Raw genomic sequence first — 17,820 nt, forward strand, 5'->3', positions numbered from 1 at the left:
GAACTCAGCTCATTGCTTTCACCTTTCTTACCTAATAATACTTATTTGGGTGTATGTAAGGGGGACATACTTAACCACAGATCCAACTTCTTACACAGGAATTTAGGGAAATGGCCTGGTCCAAGTCATCCCCTTTCAGGGGCTATGAAAGATGTTTCCTCCATATTCTGGTTTCTTCCTGTGACCTTTGTTTTCCACGATCTCTGAGGAGACAATAGCTTGCCTTGCTCAGGGCTAACACCAAAGCTTGTCCCCGTAATACTTGTTCGATACATTTGTCTGTATGGAGTAAGTGTTCAGTATATGCTACTGACTGATCAACTCAATGTTAGGGACAATGGCTTGTCAAACTGACAAGGAATTAGTATTGAGGTCTTTCTCTCCTAAGACCCCAGGCTGATTAATGGTATTTGACATGTTCTCAGAATACTTCTGTACACTTCTACCATAGCATGCTGCATTTTGCTGGAATTCTCCATAATCAGCTTAGTTTCCTCTGCTAGACTATAAAGTCCTAAGAGTAGGAACTTTGCCTTATTCATAGGAATGTCCCTAGCATATCATATAGCACTAGGCACACAGTTGTCACTCATTCAATAATAAGAATTTCTTAGGTCAATGCTAGATATATTTTACCTAGTTGGGTCTTCATAATTTCATACCATTTTCACAAACATTATTTCTTTTGATTCTTTCATCAACATTGGGCTTCAGTAATCTATTTGCAATTCATTTAATGAGTACCTTTTAAGCAATGAATATGTACTCAGTAAGTACACTATACTAAATTCATTCACTAAGTATATAGTTTTTATTTGTTTGTTTGGGCCGCGCCACGTGGCTTGTGGGATCCTAGTTCCCCAACCAAGGACTGAATCCCGGACCTTGGCAGTGAAAGTGCGGAGTACCAACAACTGGACCACCAGGGAATTCCCGAGTATATAGTTTAGACATTGAGAACATAAAAAAGAAATATACTGTTTGTCTTCTATAGCATTCTAAATTTTAAATAGATGAGACAAACTGATATGAAAACACATGAGAAGAGTGCTAGCCAGGATATGATTAGGTGCCAGAGGGGGTGAGCCAGACACTGGGAGAGCCTAAGAGCAGAGCTTAGTTTTGGAAGAGCACCCACACTGGAGGGATGTGTGTCTGGAGCTGGGGCGGGCACTCTGGGATGGGGAGCTGTACCTTCTTGAATCTGACTCTCTTCTCCTTTTTTATAGACAGAGGCACCTCTGCTCATCCGGCCATACCTTGTAGACATGACGCTTTCAGAAGTCCATGCAGTGATGACTGGAGGGTTTGCCACCATCTCAGGCACTGTCTTGGGAGCCTTCATATCCTTTGGGGTAAGCATAGTCTGTTTGATCACTCCTGGGTGAGCCCAACTCTGGGTTCTGTAGATGCTCATTCCTAAGTCTGGCCTTACAGATTGACGCGTCATCCTTGATTTCTGCCTCTGTGATGGCTGCCCCTTCTGCTCTTGCTTTGTCAAAGCTGGTATATCCAGAAGTGGAGGAGTCCAAGTTCAAGAATAAGGAGGGGGTAAAATTGCCCCGTGGGTGAGTCCAATGAGGCATATAATTGGGAGATGGTGAGGTCAGGTGTAGAGTCAAGAGTGGTGCTATGGTGGTAGCGGCTTCAAGTCTCCTGGAGAAGGAATAATATGATTCCATATCTCCTCTTGTCTACCTCTGCCTTTAGCTAATCCTGTTGATTTTTTTCTTTTGTTTAACCCTCCCACCTGCCTCTCTCTTCTGCATGCCATTATCCTCTGTCCTTTGTGTCAGTACCATTTCATGGCGATTAAATCTGATTCTGCTTCAGTGTTATTTCCACAAAAAGGGTCACTAGGAACCCCCATCATCTCTCAAGTTGTTCTTGCACTCTCCTGTTGCACTCCTGCACTGCTGGGACACTGGGACAGCTCTTCTCTGAGGAGCCGAGATTACTCTAGACACTGTATTCTTCCCCTATGCCCAATGACCACAGGAAGGAGAAGAATGTTCTGGAAGCTGCCAGCAATGGAGCCACAGATGCCATAGGCCTTGCTGCTAACGTAGCAGCCAACCTGATTGCTTTTTTGGCCGTGTTGGCCTTCATCAATGCTGCCCTCTCCTGGCTAGGGGAACTGGTAGACATACAGGGACTCACTTTTCAGGTAAAGGATTCCATTTGTTGGGCTGTCCCTCTAGGGTGTGTTTAAGTAGTCCTTGAATTGTGCATGTCCTCCTGACCCACAGTGCACTGAGGGAGCGTGGAGAGGAGAAGGGTGGAGGAGACTGAGTCAAGGCTCTAGAGAAGTCTTTGTCTCCTGACTGTCTCTCTCACCCAGGTCATCTGCTCCTATATCCTAAGGCCCGTGGTTTTCATGATGGGTGTCGAGTGGGCAGACTGTCCGATGGTGGCTGAGATGGTGGGGATCAAGTTCTTCACAAATGAGTTTGTGGCCTATCAGCAACTGTCTCAGTACAAAAACAAACGTCTCTCTGGAGTGGAAGAGTGGATTGGAGGCGAGAAACAGTGGATTTCTGTAAGTGACAATCTAGAAAAGCATAAACAGTCCAGGCAGACAAAAGGTGTTACACTAAAGTTTAACACCCACAGATCCCTTTCCAGGGTCCCAGGCCTGACCACAAAGCAAGAGTAACAGTATGCTTAGCTTCGGTGCCTGAGCTGCCCTGAGGTCTGTGTGCTAGTCCCGTACACTCTGACCCAACTTCTCTCTAGAATGTAATTACTGAGCCTTTACAGTTGGGACAGTCCAAGGAGGATACTATTTCTGATAGTCTAAGGTCTCCTTCATTTATAAGTTTAAATTGCTATAAACTGCGCTCCTTTTTTCTCTCCCTCTATCTCTTTTCTCTCAATCATCCTCATTCCTAGACCTCCTAATTCATAGGCTTCAACAAGAAGAGCATTGGGTAAAGAGGTCATGGTGGTTCCATATCATTATCCCTGTAATAACGCATGAAGCGATTCTTTTCTGGGCATCCTTTCCATATTCCTTAGAGTAGCACACACAAGATTGGGGGTTCTAAGTACTCTGGAACGTCTATCATGATTATACGACTGCACATATAGGACTGAGTTTACTTATTTATTTTTGTTTTCCCTAGGTGAGAGCCGAAATCATTACAACATTTTCACTCTGTGGATTTGCCAATCTTAGTTCCATAGGAATCACACTGGGAGGCTTGAGTGAGTTAATTCATTTTCCCAGCTACCCAGTATGCCAGCCAGTTCCCAGCATCTGTAGCGGGCACTCCTCGTACTTCAGTATGAGTTGAGACCAGATAGAGAAGCTGATGTGAAATGGGCCTCTCAGGTGAAAGTTAATTTGGAGTTAAGGTAATCATGCTACCTGACTATTCATGAAGCCCAGGCTGGGTTTGCAATCTCAACTTCTGTCATTTTTTTCCCTTTCAAATGGAGGCCCAAAAGACCAATTTTATTTTTATTTTCCCTATGAGGAAGACTATAATGATATTATTTTTACTTTGCCATTAAATGGACATAGTGCATATATAGTAAAGATATTTTGTTTTTTATTCAGTAGTGAAGGCACTTTCTGAAATTGTGCTGCACGCCAGTTGACTTCACAGAATTAAGCATTGCACAAGGAATCAAAGGACAAATAAACGCAGCAGACACACAAGGCAGATAGATAATTAGAGCAAGTGGTGTGAAGTGTTGGATTAAAAGCTACAAGTCACCCGGTGTGGGAGGAGTGAGTATGTGAAGCATACATAGATACAATTAGATTGCTGAAAATCTTGCTGAATGGTGATGGCTGGAGGAAATAATATGAGGAAAGTGGAATTGTCCTTGAAGGCAGGGGATTCCAAGAGTTTGGAAGATCCAAGTGAGAAATAAAGTGTAAGAAAAATACAGCTCAGTGTGTCCATTTTTTATGGCACTCATATTCTGGGCTAGAATCATTAAGTTGATTCACTTGGTAGCTGATCGAACAATTAAAGGTAAAACAATTTCCTTTCAGTTTATCTTTTTCCCTTCTGTTAAACACTTGTCTGTATTCTAATTCTTTTTTTTAATAAATGTATTCATTTATTTTATTATTTTTGTTTATTTATTTATTAGTTTTGGCTGTGTTGGGTCTTCGTTGCTGTGCGCGGGCTTTCTCTAGTTGCCGCGAGCAGGGGCTACTCTTCATTGCGGTGCGCGGGCTTCTCACTGTGGTAGCTTCTCTTGTTGCAGAGCACGGGTTCTAGAGTGTGCAAGCTTCAGTAGATGTGGCGTGTGGGCTCAGTAGTTGTGGCTCACGGGCTGTAGAGCGCAGGTTCAGTAGTTGTGGCACATGGGCTTAGTTGCTCCGCGGTGTGTGGGATCTTCCCAGACCAGGGCTTGAACCCGTGTCCCCTGCATTGGCAGGCGGATTCTTAACCACTGCGCCACCAGGGAAGCCCTCTAATTCTTTTTTTAAAAATATTTATTTATTTATTTTTGGCTGTGTTGGGTCTTCGTTGCCGTGCATGGGCTTTCTCTAGTTGCAGTGAGCGGGGGCTACTCTTCGTTGTGGTGCACGGGCTTCTCCTTTTGGTGCCTTCTCTTTGTTGCTGAGCATGGCTCTAGGTGTGCAGGCTTCAGTAGTTGTGGCTTGTGGGCTCTAGAGTGCAGGTTCAGTAGTTGTGGTGCACAGACTTAGTTGCTCCGTGGCATGCGGGATCTTCCCGGACCAGGGCTCGAACCTGTGTCCCCTGCATTGGCAGGCGGATTCTTAACCACTGCGCCCCCAGGAAAGTCCCTGTATTCTAATTCTGATGCCTGATTACAATCTGATTGTGAGCTTGTCATCCAGTAGTGGGATATGCATCATGTGACTAAGGCTTAGGTGAATGTTGCCCTCCTTATTTCTCTGGCTCAAAATAGTCTAATTCTGTCCAGGTTAAGAATGCAGATTTCAACTAGTGAACACCCAAGGCATTTTCACGTGTCTGGAGCAACCCAGGGCTTTGCTTAATTCAGATATATCTTGGGAATGTTCGCAGAACCACTAAATAGTTAGGGTCAGACACACAATCCTTGACCTGGGGAATGTCTAAGTTAGTGACCCCTTAGGACTAATGAATGTACACACTTCTTACGGTACCACTGTCCAGCCTCTGGTGGTTGGTGGTAAGAATGCTGTTCATCTGCCGCATTTTGATCCTCAGCATTCTTCTAATGGGGTCTCATGGGGTATATGCCTAATTGCCTCGTGGGGAAGAGATTGAATTATTTTGTTGTGTTGTCCGCAGCATCAATGGTGCCCCACCGGAAGAGTGACTTGTCCAAGGTTGTGGTCAGTGCCCTCTTCACAGGGGCCTGTGTATCCCTTATCAGCGCCTGTGTGGCAGGTAAGTGTCTCAGCTTAGTCTCAGAATATTGTTTTAACTCTCCATCTCACATATGCATAGAAAAGGCACCAAATCTGCAGTGTTCTCAATTTATACCCAAAGAATTAAGAGCCTTAAGGAGCATGTGTAAAAGCTTCCCCTTAGCATCTCTGTCTCCTTTACCCAGGAATCCTCTATGTCCCCAGGGGAGCTGAAACTGACTGTGTCTCCTTCCTAAACACAAGTTTCACCAATCGGACCTATGAGACCTATGTGTGCTGCAGAGAGCTCTTTCAGAGGTGAGTGAGCACTGGGATCCCTGCCCCCTCCTCCTCTATGCTCTCCTCCACTCAGGAATCTTCTGGGAGTGGGGAGAAGTAAGGTCTTGAGGGTAATCACATGGATGCTGAATAGAGCGTATAAGAAGGGAGACAGGTATTTGTGGTGGTCTAGATCTCCGTTTTTTTCTCTTATTAGATGCATACTCCCTGTTAGCTCTAGCATGGACAAGTGACAGATTTTACCTGTATTGCTGGGGCACTGAGAAGTGGAGGGTGAGGGGAAGTAAGGGAGGGTGGTTTCCCTGATCAGAAGTGATGTATTTATTGTGATTGGAACATAGATAAGTTGTAGGTGAAGACTTGGCAATGGTCCTAAGTGGCTAAAAACTTACAGCCTTCTTCAGACAGAAATGAAGACTGAGAGAGGATAAACTTGAATTGATAAAATCATGATGCATTCGGATAGTGTAAAAATGAACTTGTTTACCAATTTCTGGGATATTATTAGAATAGTTTTCTGGTTCGGCAAGTAAGGAGCTCAGAAGTCACCACTCCATCGTAACAACAAGAAAAAAAAACTGAACAGTCTGAAAAATCAATAACTCTTCTTGGATCTGTAAGAGACACAGGGCAAACTGCTGACCTGAAGATTGGAGAGACAGACAGGCAAACACACGGCTTACTGGAGAGACTCATGAGCGGAAACTGCCACAGAATCCTGTGCTGGGGCAGGAAAACCGGAAATTAATTGCTGGAGCCTCAGTGAGGACAGGTCCGGATGTTAAAAACTCTGGGGGGACCCAGTTATATGGGGCAACCCTACACTTTAGGGAGTTTTACCTCTGGGAGCTAGACCAAGTTCTCACAGTAAATATCAGACAAAACCCCCCTCATTCTTCTGGCAGGGGGAGGGGAAAAGGAGCCATTTTGAAATACACCAGAGCACTCTGTTTTTTTAAACAAGGCCTGCCCTCAGGAGAAGCTAGTTAACCAGAACCTAACCAGCTGGGGTATTATCAGAGCCTACCAGACCTGGAAGAAGGGAAATACCCAACTAAAGCCCACTCTAGCCATCCTATCCCACTTAAAGGGGGAGGAAAAACTGAGAAACACTTGTGAAATTCACAGTGCAGAGGCACAGGCTCACTAAAAGCCTGAGACCTAATCATAGGACTACAGAAGGCTTCCCCTTCCCCACACCTCACCACCACATTACTAAGGCCTATTTACAGCAGTTCCTTTTTTGGGTACATCATGTCCAGTTATCAAGAAGAAAGTACAAGGCCTGCTAAAAGGCAAAAAACACAATTTGAGGAGATAGAGCAAGCATCAAAACCAGACATGGCAGAGATTTTGATTTATCAGAGTGGGAATTTCAAACAACTATGATTTATGTGCTAAGGGCTCTAATGGATAAAGTAGACAGCAAGCAAGAACAGATGGGCAATGTAAGTACAGAGATATAGGAATCCCAAGAAAGAACCAAAAAGAAATGCTACAGATCAGAAAACACTGTAACAGAAATGAAGAATGTCTTTGATGGCTTACTAGTAGACTAAACACCTCTGAGGAAAGAACTCCTAGCTTGAAGATATATCAATAGAAGTCTTCAAAACTGAAAAGGAAAGAGAACAAAGACTGAAAAAAAAAAAACAAAACAGAATGGAGCATCCAAGGATTGTGGGACAAATATAAAAGGTGTAACATACACATAATGTGTATACCAAGAGAAGAACATAATGTGTATACCAAGAGAAGAACAGAAGAAATATTTGAGACAATTATGACTGAGAATTTCTCCGAATTAATGTCAGACACCAAACCACAGATCCAGGAAGCTCAGAAAACACCAAGCAGCATAAATGCCAAGAAAACTATACTTAAGCATATTTTGAAATTATAGAAAATCAAAGATAAAGAAAAAATACTGAAAGAAGTCAGTTGAAAAAAAAAAGAGTATATCATTAAACTGAAAGAACTAGTTACAGGACACACAAAATGAAAGATTTGAGGAACTAGAATGTTTGGTTCTTCAAAAGCAAAAGATGTGTGTATTAGTAGTGATATATGGGTGAATGAAGAGAGTTCTGAGAGATGAGGCTGAAAGATCTTATAAGGCCTTGTGTGAAATGGTAAGGAATTTAGACTTTGACTTATAGAATTCTTAACACTGGTATGTTTTTTCAAAAGATCATGCTGGTAGCCATTTGGATGTCAGGGAGATCAATAAACACATTGCTGTAATACTCCCAAGTAAGAGATGATGAGAGCTGATACTAAGTAGTTGTGAGGATGAAGATGCACTAGAACAAGGAGAATCAATAGGATTGGTTATTGAAGTGAAGGGCAGGATAAGGATGACTGTACCCTTTCCAGCTTGGGCAAGTGGGTCTGAGGGATGCCATTCATTCACTGACAGGAAGAGGACTAGTTCCAGGAATGAGAGTAAAGGGGAGAGATTATGGCTTAATTCAGGTGGATATGTTGACTTGGAGGTACCTGTGGGACCATCAAGTTAAGCAACTCACAAACCAACTTGGGTCTGAAGTTCAGGAGAGAAAAAAGAACTGGAGATAGATTTGGAAGTTGTCATTAAGTAAATGATCTGTTCAGTATATAGGTAGATGTTTGGGTACCAGCTCCTTAACAGGTTACTGTGGCAAGCTAACAGACATTACCCTCCTGTGTTTGGAGGTTTTCACCAGAGAAAGCAACCAACATCCTATGAAAAAAAGAATCCTTTTGCTGTACTATTAAAGATGAATTATAAACTGGATAGATCATTGATCTGCCATAGTTATGACTCCTATGTTCTTGGGGAAGTTCAGTGGATGTCATTGTAAGCATAGTCTAAAGTAAATGAATGAAGTGAAAATTGCTAATTTGTGTTTAATGATGAGTTGTCTTTACATCACTGAACTTCACTAAAAAATTAGTAGAATACTCTTTCCTGGTCATTTCTGCCTTCAAAACAGAAACTGACTTTTTGCCTAAAGCCACATACTAAGCATCATTAGTGTCTAAAATCTGAAAGAGATAATGTTTTTGTCCAGTTCATTCATGCTAAATATATTTGGAGTGACTCCAGACCAAGATAACAACAAAGGAGGCTTAAATTTCCCTCTTCCTATGGATGCACCAAATGTACAGCTACACATGGAGTAATTCCTTCTAAGCAAAATCCAGAAACTAGCTGAATGACTCCTACAACTGAGAAAATACCCACATTGAATTGGGTAGGAAAGGCTGAGAAACAGTCTCATCATAAAACCCACCCCTGGCACAGCACCATATAATGGAAGGAAACTCCCAACTCTAAGCTTATCCCTAAGCAGTGAAGGGTTTAGACTGAACATCTAGTGCTCCAATTTTTAAGACTGTACTATGCCTACCTCCCCACCAACCCCCGCCTGCCCCACAAGGCTCAGTGTAGAGGAGGCAGTCAAAAATGTCCATCTCCCACTCTTTCCCTGAAAGGGGTTTGACTGCATACTTTCCAGCTGGTGCCTGAGGGTCCAGCTTCTAATCAGCCTGCATCTAGATGCTGGCTGCAATTCTCCTCTTTGGGACACTAAAGAGACCCACACTGAGACACATTATAATTAAACTGTCAAAACTAAGACAAAGAAAGCATAGGTAAAGGCAGCAAGAGAAAAGCAACTTGTTATATACAAGGGAGCTCCCGTAAGACTATCAGCAGATTTTTCTGCAGAAACCTTACAGTCCAGAAAAAAAGTGGGATGATATACTAAAAAGAAAAAAACTACCAACCAATGCTTGGTAATGCTTTACCTGGCAAAGTTGTCCTTCAGACTTGAAGGAGAGAGAGTTTTTCAGACAAGCAGAGGTAGCTATACTTATATCACACAAAATAGACTTTAAGCCAAAACAGTAATGAGAAGCAAAGAAGGTCATTATATAGTAATAAAGGGGTCAATTCATCAAGAGGATGTAACAACTGTAAATTTTTATGCACCCAACATGGAGCACCTAAATATATAAAGCAAATATTAACAGATCTGAAGAGGCAAAAATACAATAATAGTAGAGGACTTCAGCATTCCACTTTCAACAACAGATAGATCATCCAGGCAGAAAATCAACAAGGAAACATCGGACTTAAACTACATGTTAGACCAGATGGACCTGACAATATTTACAGAACAGTCCATCCAACAACAGCAGAATACACATTCTTCTCAAGTACACATGGAAATTATGTTAGGCTACAAAGCAAGTCTTAATATATTTAAGAAGACTGAAATTATATCAAATGTCTTTTCTGACCACAATAGTATTAAACTAGAAATGAGTAACAAGAAAAAACCTGGTAAATTCACATATATGTGGACATTAAACAACATGCTCCTGAACAATGGGTCAAAAATGAAATCAAAAGAGAAATAAAATATCTTTACTCACCACAAGGAAAAATCTGTAACTGTGTGAGTTGATGGATGTTAACTAAACTTATTGTGGTAATCATCTCACAATATATACCTATATCAAATCATTATATTGCACACCTTATACAATGTTATATGTCAATAATATCTCAATAAAACTGGGGGAAAAAACTTGAAAAAATATTTTGAGACAAATGAAAATGGAAACACAATATACCAAAACTTATGAGATGCAGCAAAAGCAGTTCAAAGAGGGGAGTTTATATTGATAAACACCTACGTTAAGAAAAAAAGAAAGATCTCAAACAACCTAATTTAACACCTCAAGAAAAAGAAAAACAAATTAAGTCCAAAGTCATAGAAGAAGGGAAATAACAAAGATCAGAGCAGAAACTAATGAAATAGAGGCAAAAACAGACAAAGAAAAGTTCAAGGAAACTAAGAGCCATTTGTCTTAAAAGACAGACAAAATAGACACACGTTTAGCTAAGCTAAGAAAAAGAGAGAGAAGACTCAAAGTCAGAAATGAAAAAGGAGGTATTACAATTAATAAGGCAGAAATACTAAGGATTTTGAGAAACTACTATGGAAAATTATATCCCAACAAATTAGATAACATAGAAGAATTGGATAAATTCTTAGAAATATACAACTGACTGAGACTGAATCATAAAAAAATAGAAAATCTGAACAGAATGATTACTAGTAAGGAGATTGAATCAGTAATCAAAAACCTCCCAACAAAAAAAGCCCAGGACTAGACAGTTCACTGGTGAATTCTTCCAAACAGTTAAAGAATAATTAATACCAATCTTCTCAAACTTTTCAAAAAAACATAAAAGGAGTGAACACTTCCAAATTAATTTTATGAGGCCAGAATTACCTGTTGCCAAAGCCAGACAGGGACACTATAAGAAAAAATTACAGGCCAGTATTCTTGATGAACATAGATGCAAAAATCCTCAACAAAAAATTAGCAAACCAAATTCAACAGTACATTAAAAAGGTCATACACCATGATCAAGTGAGATTTATTCCTGGGATGCAAGGATGGCTCAACATACACAAATCAATAAATGCGATATACCACTGTAACAAAATGAAAGATAAAAACCATATAATCATTTCAATAGATGCAGACAAAGCATTTGACAAAATTCAACATCCTTACATGATAAAACTCTCAACAAATTGGATGTAGAAGGAATGTATCTCAACATAATAAAGGCCATATATGACAAGCTCACAGCTAACATCATACTGAATTGTGAAAAGCTGAACACTTTTCCTCTAAGATCAGGAATAAGACAAGAATTACCACACTCACCACTTTTAATCAACATAGTATTGGAAATCATAGCCAGAGCAATTAGTCAAGGAAAAGAAATAAAAGGCACCCAAATCAGAAAAGAAGTAAAACTGTCTCTTTCTGCAGATGACATGATCTTATACATAGAAAATCCTAAAGGCTCCACCAAGAAACTGTTAGTACTGATAAACAAATTCAGTAAGTTGCAGGATACAAAATAAACATACAAAAATCATTTGTGTTTCTATACAATAACAATGAACTATTGGAAAGAGAAATTAATGAAACAATCCCATTTACAATATCATCAAGAAGAATAAAATACTTAGGAATAAATGTAATCAAGGAGAGGAAAGATCTGTACACTGAAAACTATAAAAAAAATTGATGAAAAGTGGAAGGGATAAATAAATGGAAATATACTCCATGTTTATGGATTAGAAGAATTAATATTATTAAAGTGTTCATACTACCTAAGGTGATCTACAGATTCAATGCAATCCCTATTAAAATTCCAATGGCATTTTTCATAGAAATAGAAAAAACAATTCTAAAATTCATATGGAACCACAAAAGACCCCAAATAGCCAAAGCAATCTTGAGAAAGAAGAACAAAGCTAAAGGCATCACACGTCTTGATTTTAAACTATATTACAAAGCTGTAGTAATCAAAACAGTATGGTACTGACTTAAAAATAAACACACAGGGCTTCCCTGGTGGTGCAGTGGTTGAGAGTCCGCCTGCTGATGCAGGGGACACGGGTTCGTGCCCCAGTCTGGGAAGATCCCACATGCCGTGGAGCAGCTGGGCCCGTGAGCCATGGCCACTGAGCCTGCGTGTCCGGAGCCTGTGCTCCACAACGGGAGAGGCCATAACAGTGAGAGGCCTGCATACCGCAAAAAATAAAATAAAATAAACACACAGATCAATCAGACAGAATAGAGAGTGCAGAAATAAACCCATGTTTTCAACAAAGGAGCCAAGAATATACAATGGGGGAAAGGGTAGTCTTTTCAATAAATGGCATTAGCAAAACTGTATATCCACCTGTAGGAGAATGAAACTGGACTCCTGTCTTACACCATATACAAAAATCAACTCAAAACGGATTAAAGACTTTAACATAAGACCTGAAACCTTGAAAATCCTTGAAGAAAATGTAGGGAGTAAGCTCCTTGACATTGGTCTTGGCAGTGATTTTTTGGACTTGAAACCAAAAGCAAAGGCAACAAAACCAAAAATAAACAATTGGGGGACTTCTCTGGTGGCACAGTGATTAAGAATCCTCCTGCCAATGCAGGGGACATGGGTTTGATCACTGGTCCAGGAAGATCCCACATGCTGTGGAGCAACTAAGCCTGTGAGCCACAACTACTGAGCCTGCACTCTAGAGCCCTTGAGCCGCAACTACTGAGCCCACACGTCGCAACTGCTGAAGCCCACGTGCCTAGAGCCCATGTTCCACAGCAGGAGAAGCCACTGCAGTGAGAAGCCCATGTGCCACAACAAAGAGTAGCCCCTGCTTGCTGCAGCTAGAGAAAGCCTGCACACAGCAACAAAGAACGAACACAGCCAAAAACTAATAAAAATTTTAAAAAGCAAAAAACAAAAAACAACTGGGACTTCATCAAACTAAAAAGCTTCTGCACAGCAAAAGAAACCATCAACAAAATTAAAAGTCAACCTACAGAATGGGAGAAAATATTTGCAAACCATATATCCAGTAAGGAATTAATATCCAAAATATACAAAGAACTTATACAGCTCAATAGCAAAAAATCCAAGTAATCCAATTTAAAAATGAGCAGAAGGTTTGAATAGACATTTTTCCAAAGAACTCAACCAAATGGCCAACAGGTACATGAAAAGGTGCTCAATATCACTAACTAGCAAGGAAATACAAATAAAAACCTCAATGAGATATCACCTTACACCGGTTAGGATGGCTGTCATAAAAAAGACAAGTGATAGCAAATGCTGGCAATGATGTGCAGAAAAGGAAACCTTTATACACTCTTAGTGGAAATGGAAAATGGTACAGTCACTATGGAGGTTCCTGAAGAAATTAAAAGTAGAACGACTACCATATGATCCAGCAATCTTTCTTCTGGGTATATATCCAAAGGAAACAAAGTCACTACCTGTACTCCCATGTTCACTGCAGCATTATTAACAGTAGCCATGGTATGCAAACAACCTATGTGTCCACTAGCAGATGAATGGATAAAGAAAATATTGTGTATGTATACAATGGAATGTTAGTCATCCTTACAAGAGAAGGAAATCCTGCTATTTGCAACAATGTGGGTGAACAATTACAGTAAGTGAAATAAGCCAGACAAAGGCAGATACTGCATGGTCTCACTTATATGCAGAATCCAAAAAAAAAAACAACAACAAAAAAGAACTCATAGAATGGTGGTTGCCTAGGGCTGGGACATAGGGGAATAGGGAGAAGCTGGTATAATAGTACAAACTTTCAGATATAAGATCAATAGGTTTGAGGACCTAATGTATAACATGGTGGCTATAGTTGATAATACTGATTATATAGTTGAGATTTGCTAAGAGAATAGAACTTAAGTGTTCTCACCAAAAAAAAAAAAAAGTAAATATGTGAGGTGATGGATGTGTTAACTCAATGTTGGGAATCCTTTCACAGTATATGCACATGTCAAATCATCACGTTGTACACTCTCTATATATTACAATTTTATTTGTCAATTATACCTCCATAAAACTGAAACACATATACATATATACATACACACCAAGCCTGAGCTGTTTTCCTTTCTCAAGAGGAAAGTGGCTTTGGAGTACCATCTCACTATTTAGAATAAATTCAATTCTAAATCATTACAAGGCATAAATGTTGCTTCAGTGATGTTTGGACAGGAAATTCCCCAAAAGACTATGGTTATGAACTGGACAGAAAAGCAGACACATTGTATAGGATTTCTTGCTAGTACTATCTTGGGCATGAATGAGAAAATACGCTTAATTCTGTCCTATTTATTGGTTGGCCAAAAAGTTCCTTCAGTTTTGAAGTAAAAATAAAAGACACATTTTTCATTTTCACCAAGAACTTTATTTGAACAATGTATTCACTGTTTTGTTCCACTGCCTTCTGCCATTTTTCAGGCAGCTTCATAATTCCGTCTTCCCAAAACTTTTTATCTTTTTGAGCAAAAAACGGTCCCAGGTATCTTTTATAGTCTTCCGGGGAATTGAAATTTTTTCCATTAAGAGAATTTTGTAAAGACTGAAATGAATGGAAATCCAAAGGTGCAATTGTCTGGTGAATACGGCGGATGAACCAGAACTTCCCAGCCAAGCTGTAACAGTTTTTTCCTGGTCATCAAAGAAACGTGGTCTTGCCGTACCCTAATGGAAGATTATGCATTTTCTGCTGACTAATTCTGGATGCTTTTCTTCGAGTGCTGCTTTCAATTGGTCTAATTGGGAGTAGTACTTGTTGCAATTAATTGTTTTGTTTTCTGGAAGGAGCTCATAATAGAGGACTCCCTTCCAATCCCACCATATACACAACATCACCTTCTTTGGATGAAGACCAGACTTTGATGTGGTTGGTGGTGGTTCATTTCGCTTGCCCCACAATCTCTTCCATTCCACATTACTGTACAGTATCCACTTTTCATCACCCGTTACAATTAGTTTTAAAAACAGAATGTTTTCATTACATTTGAGAATCGCATGCAGAAATACGGTAAAGAAGGTTTTTTTCGCTTAACTTATGTGGAACCAAAACATCAAAGCAATTAACATAACCAAGCTGGGGCAAATGATTTTCAATGCTTGATTTGGATATTTTGAGTGTGTCAGCTATCTACTACGTGGTATAACGTTGATTGTTCTCAATATCTCGATTTCATCACTGTCAACTTCAACTGGTCTACCCAACCGTGGAGCATCGTCCAGCGAGAAATCTCCAGCACGGAACTTCGCCGACCCCTTTTGACAAGTTCGATCAGTCACAGCCCCTTCTCCATACACTGCACAAATCGTTTTTGTTTTTTTTTTTTGCATTTCAGTTGCATTTACCTTTCTTGAACTAATAAAGCATAATATGCTGAAATGTTGCTTTTTTCTTCCATCTTCAATATTAAAATGGCTACACAAAAATTCACCAATTTTGATAAGTTCTTTTTTTTAATTGCATGCTGATATGACAGCTGTCACAATACAATCTAACACAATTGTTTCGAATGAAGTTAAAGACAACTAAGTGCTACTAGAGCCATCTTATGGAAAAAACTGAAAGAACATTTAGGCCAGCCCAATATTTGGTCATTGTGATTGGATTCATTAATAAGTTTCTGTTTTTGTTTTCACCTGCTTGGTAGAACTTATTGATACATCTTGTTGCATTGTTTTTATCTGACCCACTATGTATCTCTCTGGCTTTTCATTTCAGTACCTCTCTGAATGGCACCAACCCTCCTTCTTTTCCTGGTCCCTGGGAAGATAAAGAGTTCAGTCCCATGGCCCTTGCTAAATGCTGTGACCTCTACACCAATGCTGTCTGTGCCTAAAGCTGGTCCATTTCTGTAACAATCCTGATCTGGATGGCTTTTTGATGGCAAAGTTATTTTCGTACTCAGAGTTCTCATTCTACAGCTAATTCACCTTGATCTTTAATAGTAAATGTAAAATATTCATTTTGGTTCACTGTATGTCAGTAATGAAAATTAGCACTCGTTTTTCCATTATTTGGATGAACCAAATGAGAAATTCCTTATGGGCTCTGTCTGAGCTTAGAGTTGAAATAATAAATATTATGATGTCAAAAAATGTCTTTCAAACCTTGCCTTTAGTTGCCATCTTAAAAATTATGTGATGTGTGCCAGAACTCTTCTATATATGTTTTGGTAAAACAAATATGGGAGGCAGGCACAGTCTGCCTTGGAGTTTGATGAGTGTCATTCCTCTCTGCCCCTTACTGAAAGAAGACGTATGCAGGCAAGTTATTCAAAACCTTGTACCAGTTTTCTTATTGTAAAATGGGAAGAATGATGTTTGCCCTGTTCACTTCAAGATTATAATAATCAAAGCAGTGTGTGGAAGTTCTTGGAAGATGTAAAAAGTGTTTCATGACTCTGTCCTAAAGATGCTACCAGAAAACTACTGGAGCTAATCGATGGATTTGGTAAAGTAGCAGGATACAAAATTAATGCACAGAAATCTCTGGCATTCCTATACACTAATGATGACAAATCTGAAAGTGAAATTAAGAAAACACTCCCATTTACCACTGCAACAACAACAAAAAAATATCTAGGAATAAACCTACCTAAGGAGACAAAAGATCTGTATGCAGAAAATCATAAGACACTGATGAAAGAAATTAAAGATGATACAAATAGATGAAAAGAAAAACAAGTATTTCATGACTTTGTATGTGGAATCATTGCTATAAAATGTATTGTAATATATAATTAACATATAATTGACAAATGCTTCACTTTGTGTTGGCTGGAGTTGCCCTGAAGTAGACCTTGGATGTTATCTGAATACTTTGGGAAGGATGCTGTTAGAGGTACCCATTTGAGTATGAAAGTTGCAGTTTAATGCCCTTTACTTATAGATTACTGGGTTTCATTTCATTTTTCTTTTTGTATCAAAACAGTGTATCACAATGGGCATTTGGACAATTTAAACATTTGGATAAAATATATAATTGACAAAATTTGAAAGAAATTATGTGATGTGGGTGTGCTATAAATGTGATTTGGTATGTAATGTGTACTGAGGTGAAAAGCTGTATTTCTTGGAGTTCTGTGGATGAGCTGGGTTTATGGTACTAAAGGTACATATGAAAGTTCCATGAATATTTTTTTCTTTGCGGTACGCGGGCCTCTCACTGTTGTGGCCTCTCCCGTTGCGGAGCACAGGCTCCGGACGCACAGGCTCAGCAGCCATGGCTCACGGGCCCAGCCGCTCCATGGCATGTGGGATCTTCCCGGACTGGGGCACGAACCCGTGTCCCCTGCGTCGGCAGGTGGACTCTCAACCACTGCGCCACCAGGGAAGCCCTTCCATGAATATTTAATGATAAGATTTTTCTGGTTGCCACACATTCATAAACCTGAAAACTCTTTAACATCATTACACAGTAAACGGTTTTTCCTATATGCAAACTTATAAGGCATATCTGTTTTTTAGGGGCCCTTACTTCATTTTAGTATTCTGCTTTAGTGCCATATTTGCTTCAAGTTTACAATGACTCTTTTAAAAAAGTGACTTTCGGCAGGGAGGGGGGACAGTTTTTCCTCCCAGAGGACATTTGGCAATGTCCTGAGATATAATTAGTTGTCACAACTGGGGGAATGCTACTGACATCTTCGACGGAGTAGAGGCCAGAACTGCTGCTAAACATTCTACAGTGCACGAGTTAGCCTCCACAACAAAGAATTCTCTGGCCCCAAATGTCAGTGGTGCTAAGGCTGAGATACTCTGATTG

The 17,820-nt window shown here is 39.9% G+C and overlaps 1 protein-coding gene across 1 annotated transcript in view; it reads left to right on the top strand.

The window, feature by feature from the left end:
• The window catches only part of SLC28A2 (solute carrier family 28 member 2), a 41,228-nt gene extending 25,205 nt beyond the window's left edge, over nucleotides 1-16,023 (top strand). Inside the window, exons 12-19 of the mRNA XM_024761356.1 lie at nucleotides 1,230-1,355; nucleotides 1,438-1,568; nucleotides 1,999-2,167; nucleotides 2,342-2,539; nucleotides 3,126-3,207; nucleotides 5,265-5,363; nucleotides 5,530-5,641; nucleotides 15,775-16,023. Coding sequence (XP_024617124.1) covers nucleotides 1,230-1,355; nucleotides 1,438-1,568; nucleotides 1,999-2,167; nucleotides 2,342-2,539; nucleotides 3,126-3,207; nucleotides 5,265-5,363; nucleotides 5,530-5,641; nucleotides 15,775-15,892 — 1,035 coding nt within the window. The 3' untranslated portion in view covers nucleotides 15,893-16,023. The remainder of the gene's footprint in view (nucleotides 1-1,229; nucleotides 1,356-1,437; nucleotides 1,569-1,998; nucleotides 2,168-2,341; nucleotides 2,540-3,125; nucleotides 3,208-5,264; nucleotides 5,364-5,529; nucleotides 5,642-15,774) is intronic.
• The last annotated feature ends 1,797 nt before the right edge of the window (nucleotides 16,024-17,820 follow it).

The sequence above is a fragment of the Neophocaena asiaeorientalis genome, unplaced genomic scaffold (genome assembly GCF_003031525.2).
Source record: "Neophocaena asiaeorientalis asiaeorientalis breed wild unplaced genomic scaffold, Neophocaena_asiaeorientalis_V1.1 scaffold713, whole genome shotgun sequence".
NCBI lineage: Eukaryota > Metazoa > Chordata > Mammalia > Artiodactyla > Phocoenidae > Neophocaena > Neophocaena asiaeorientalis.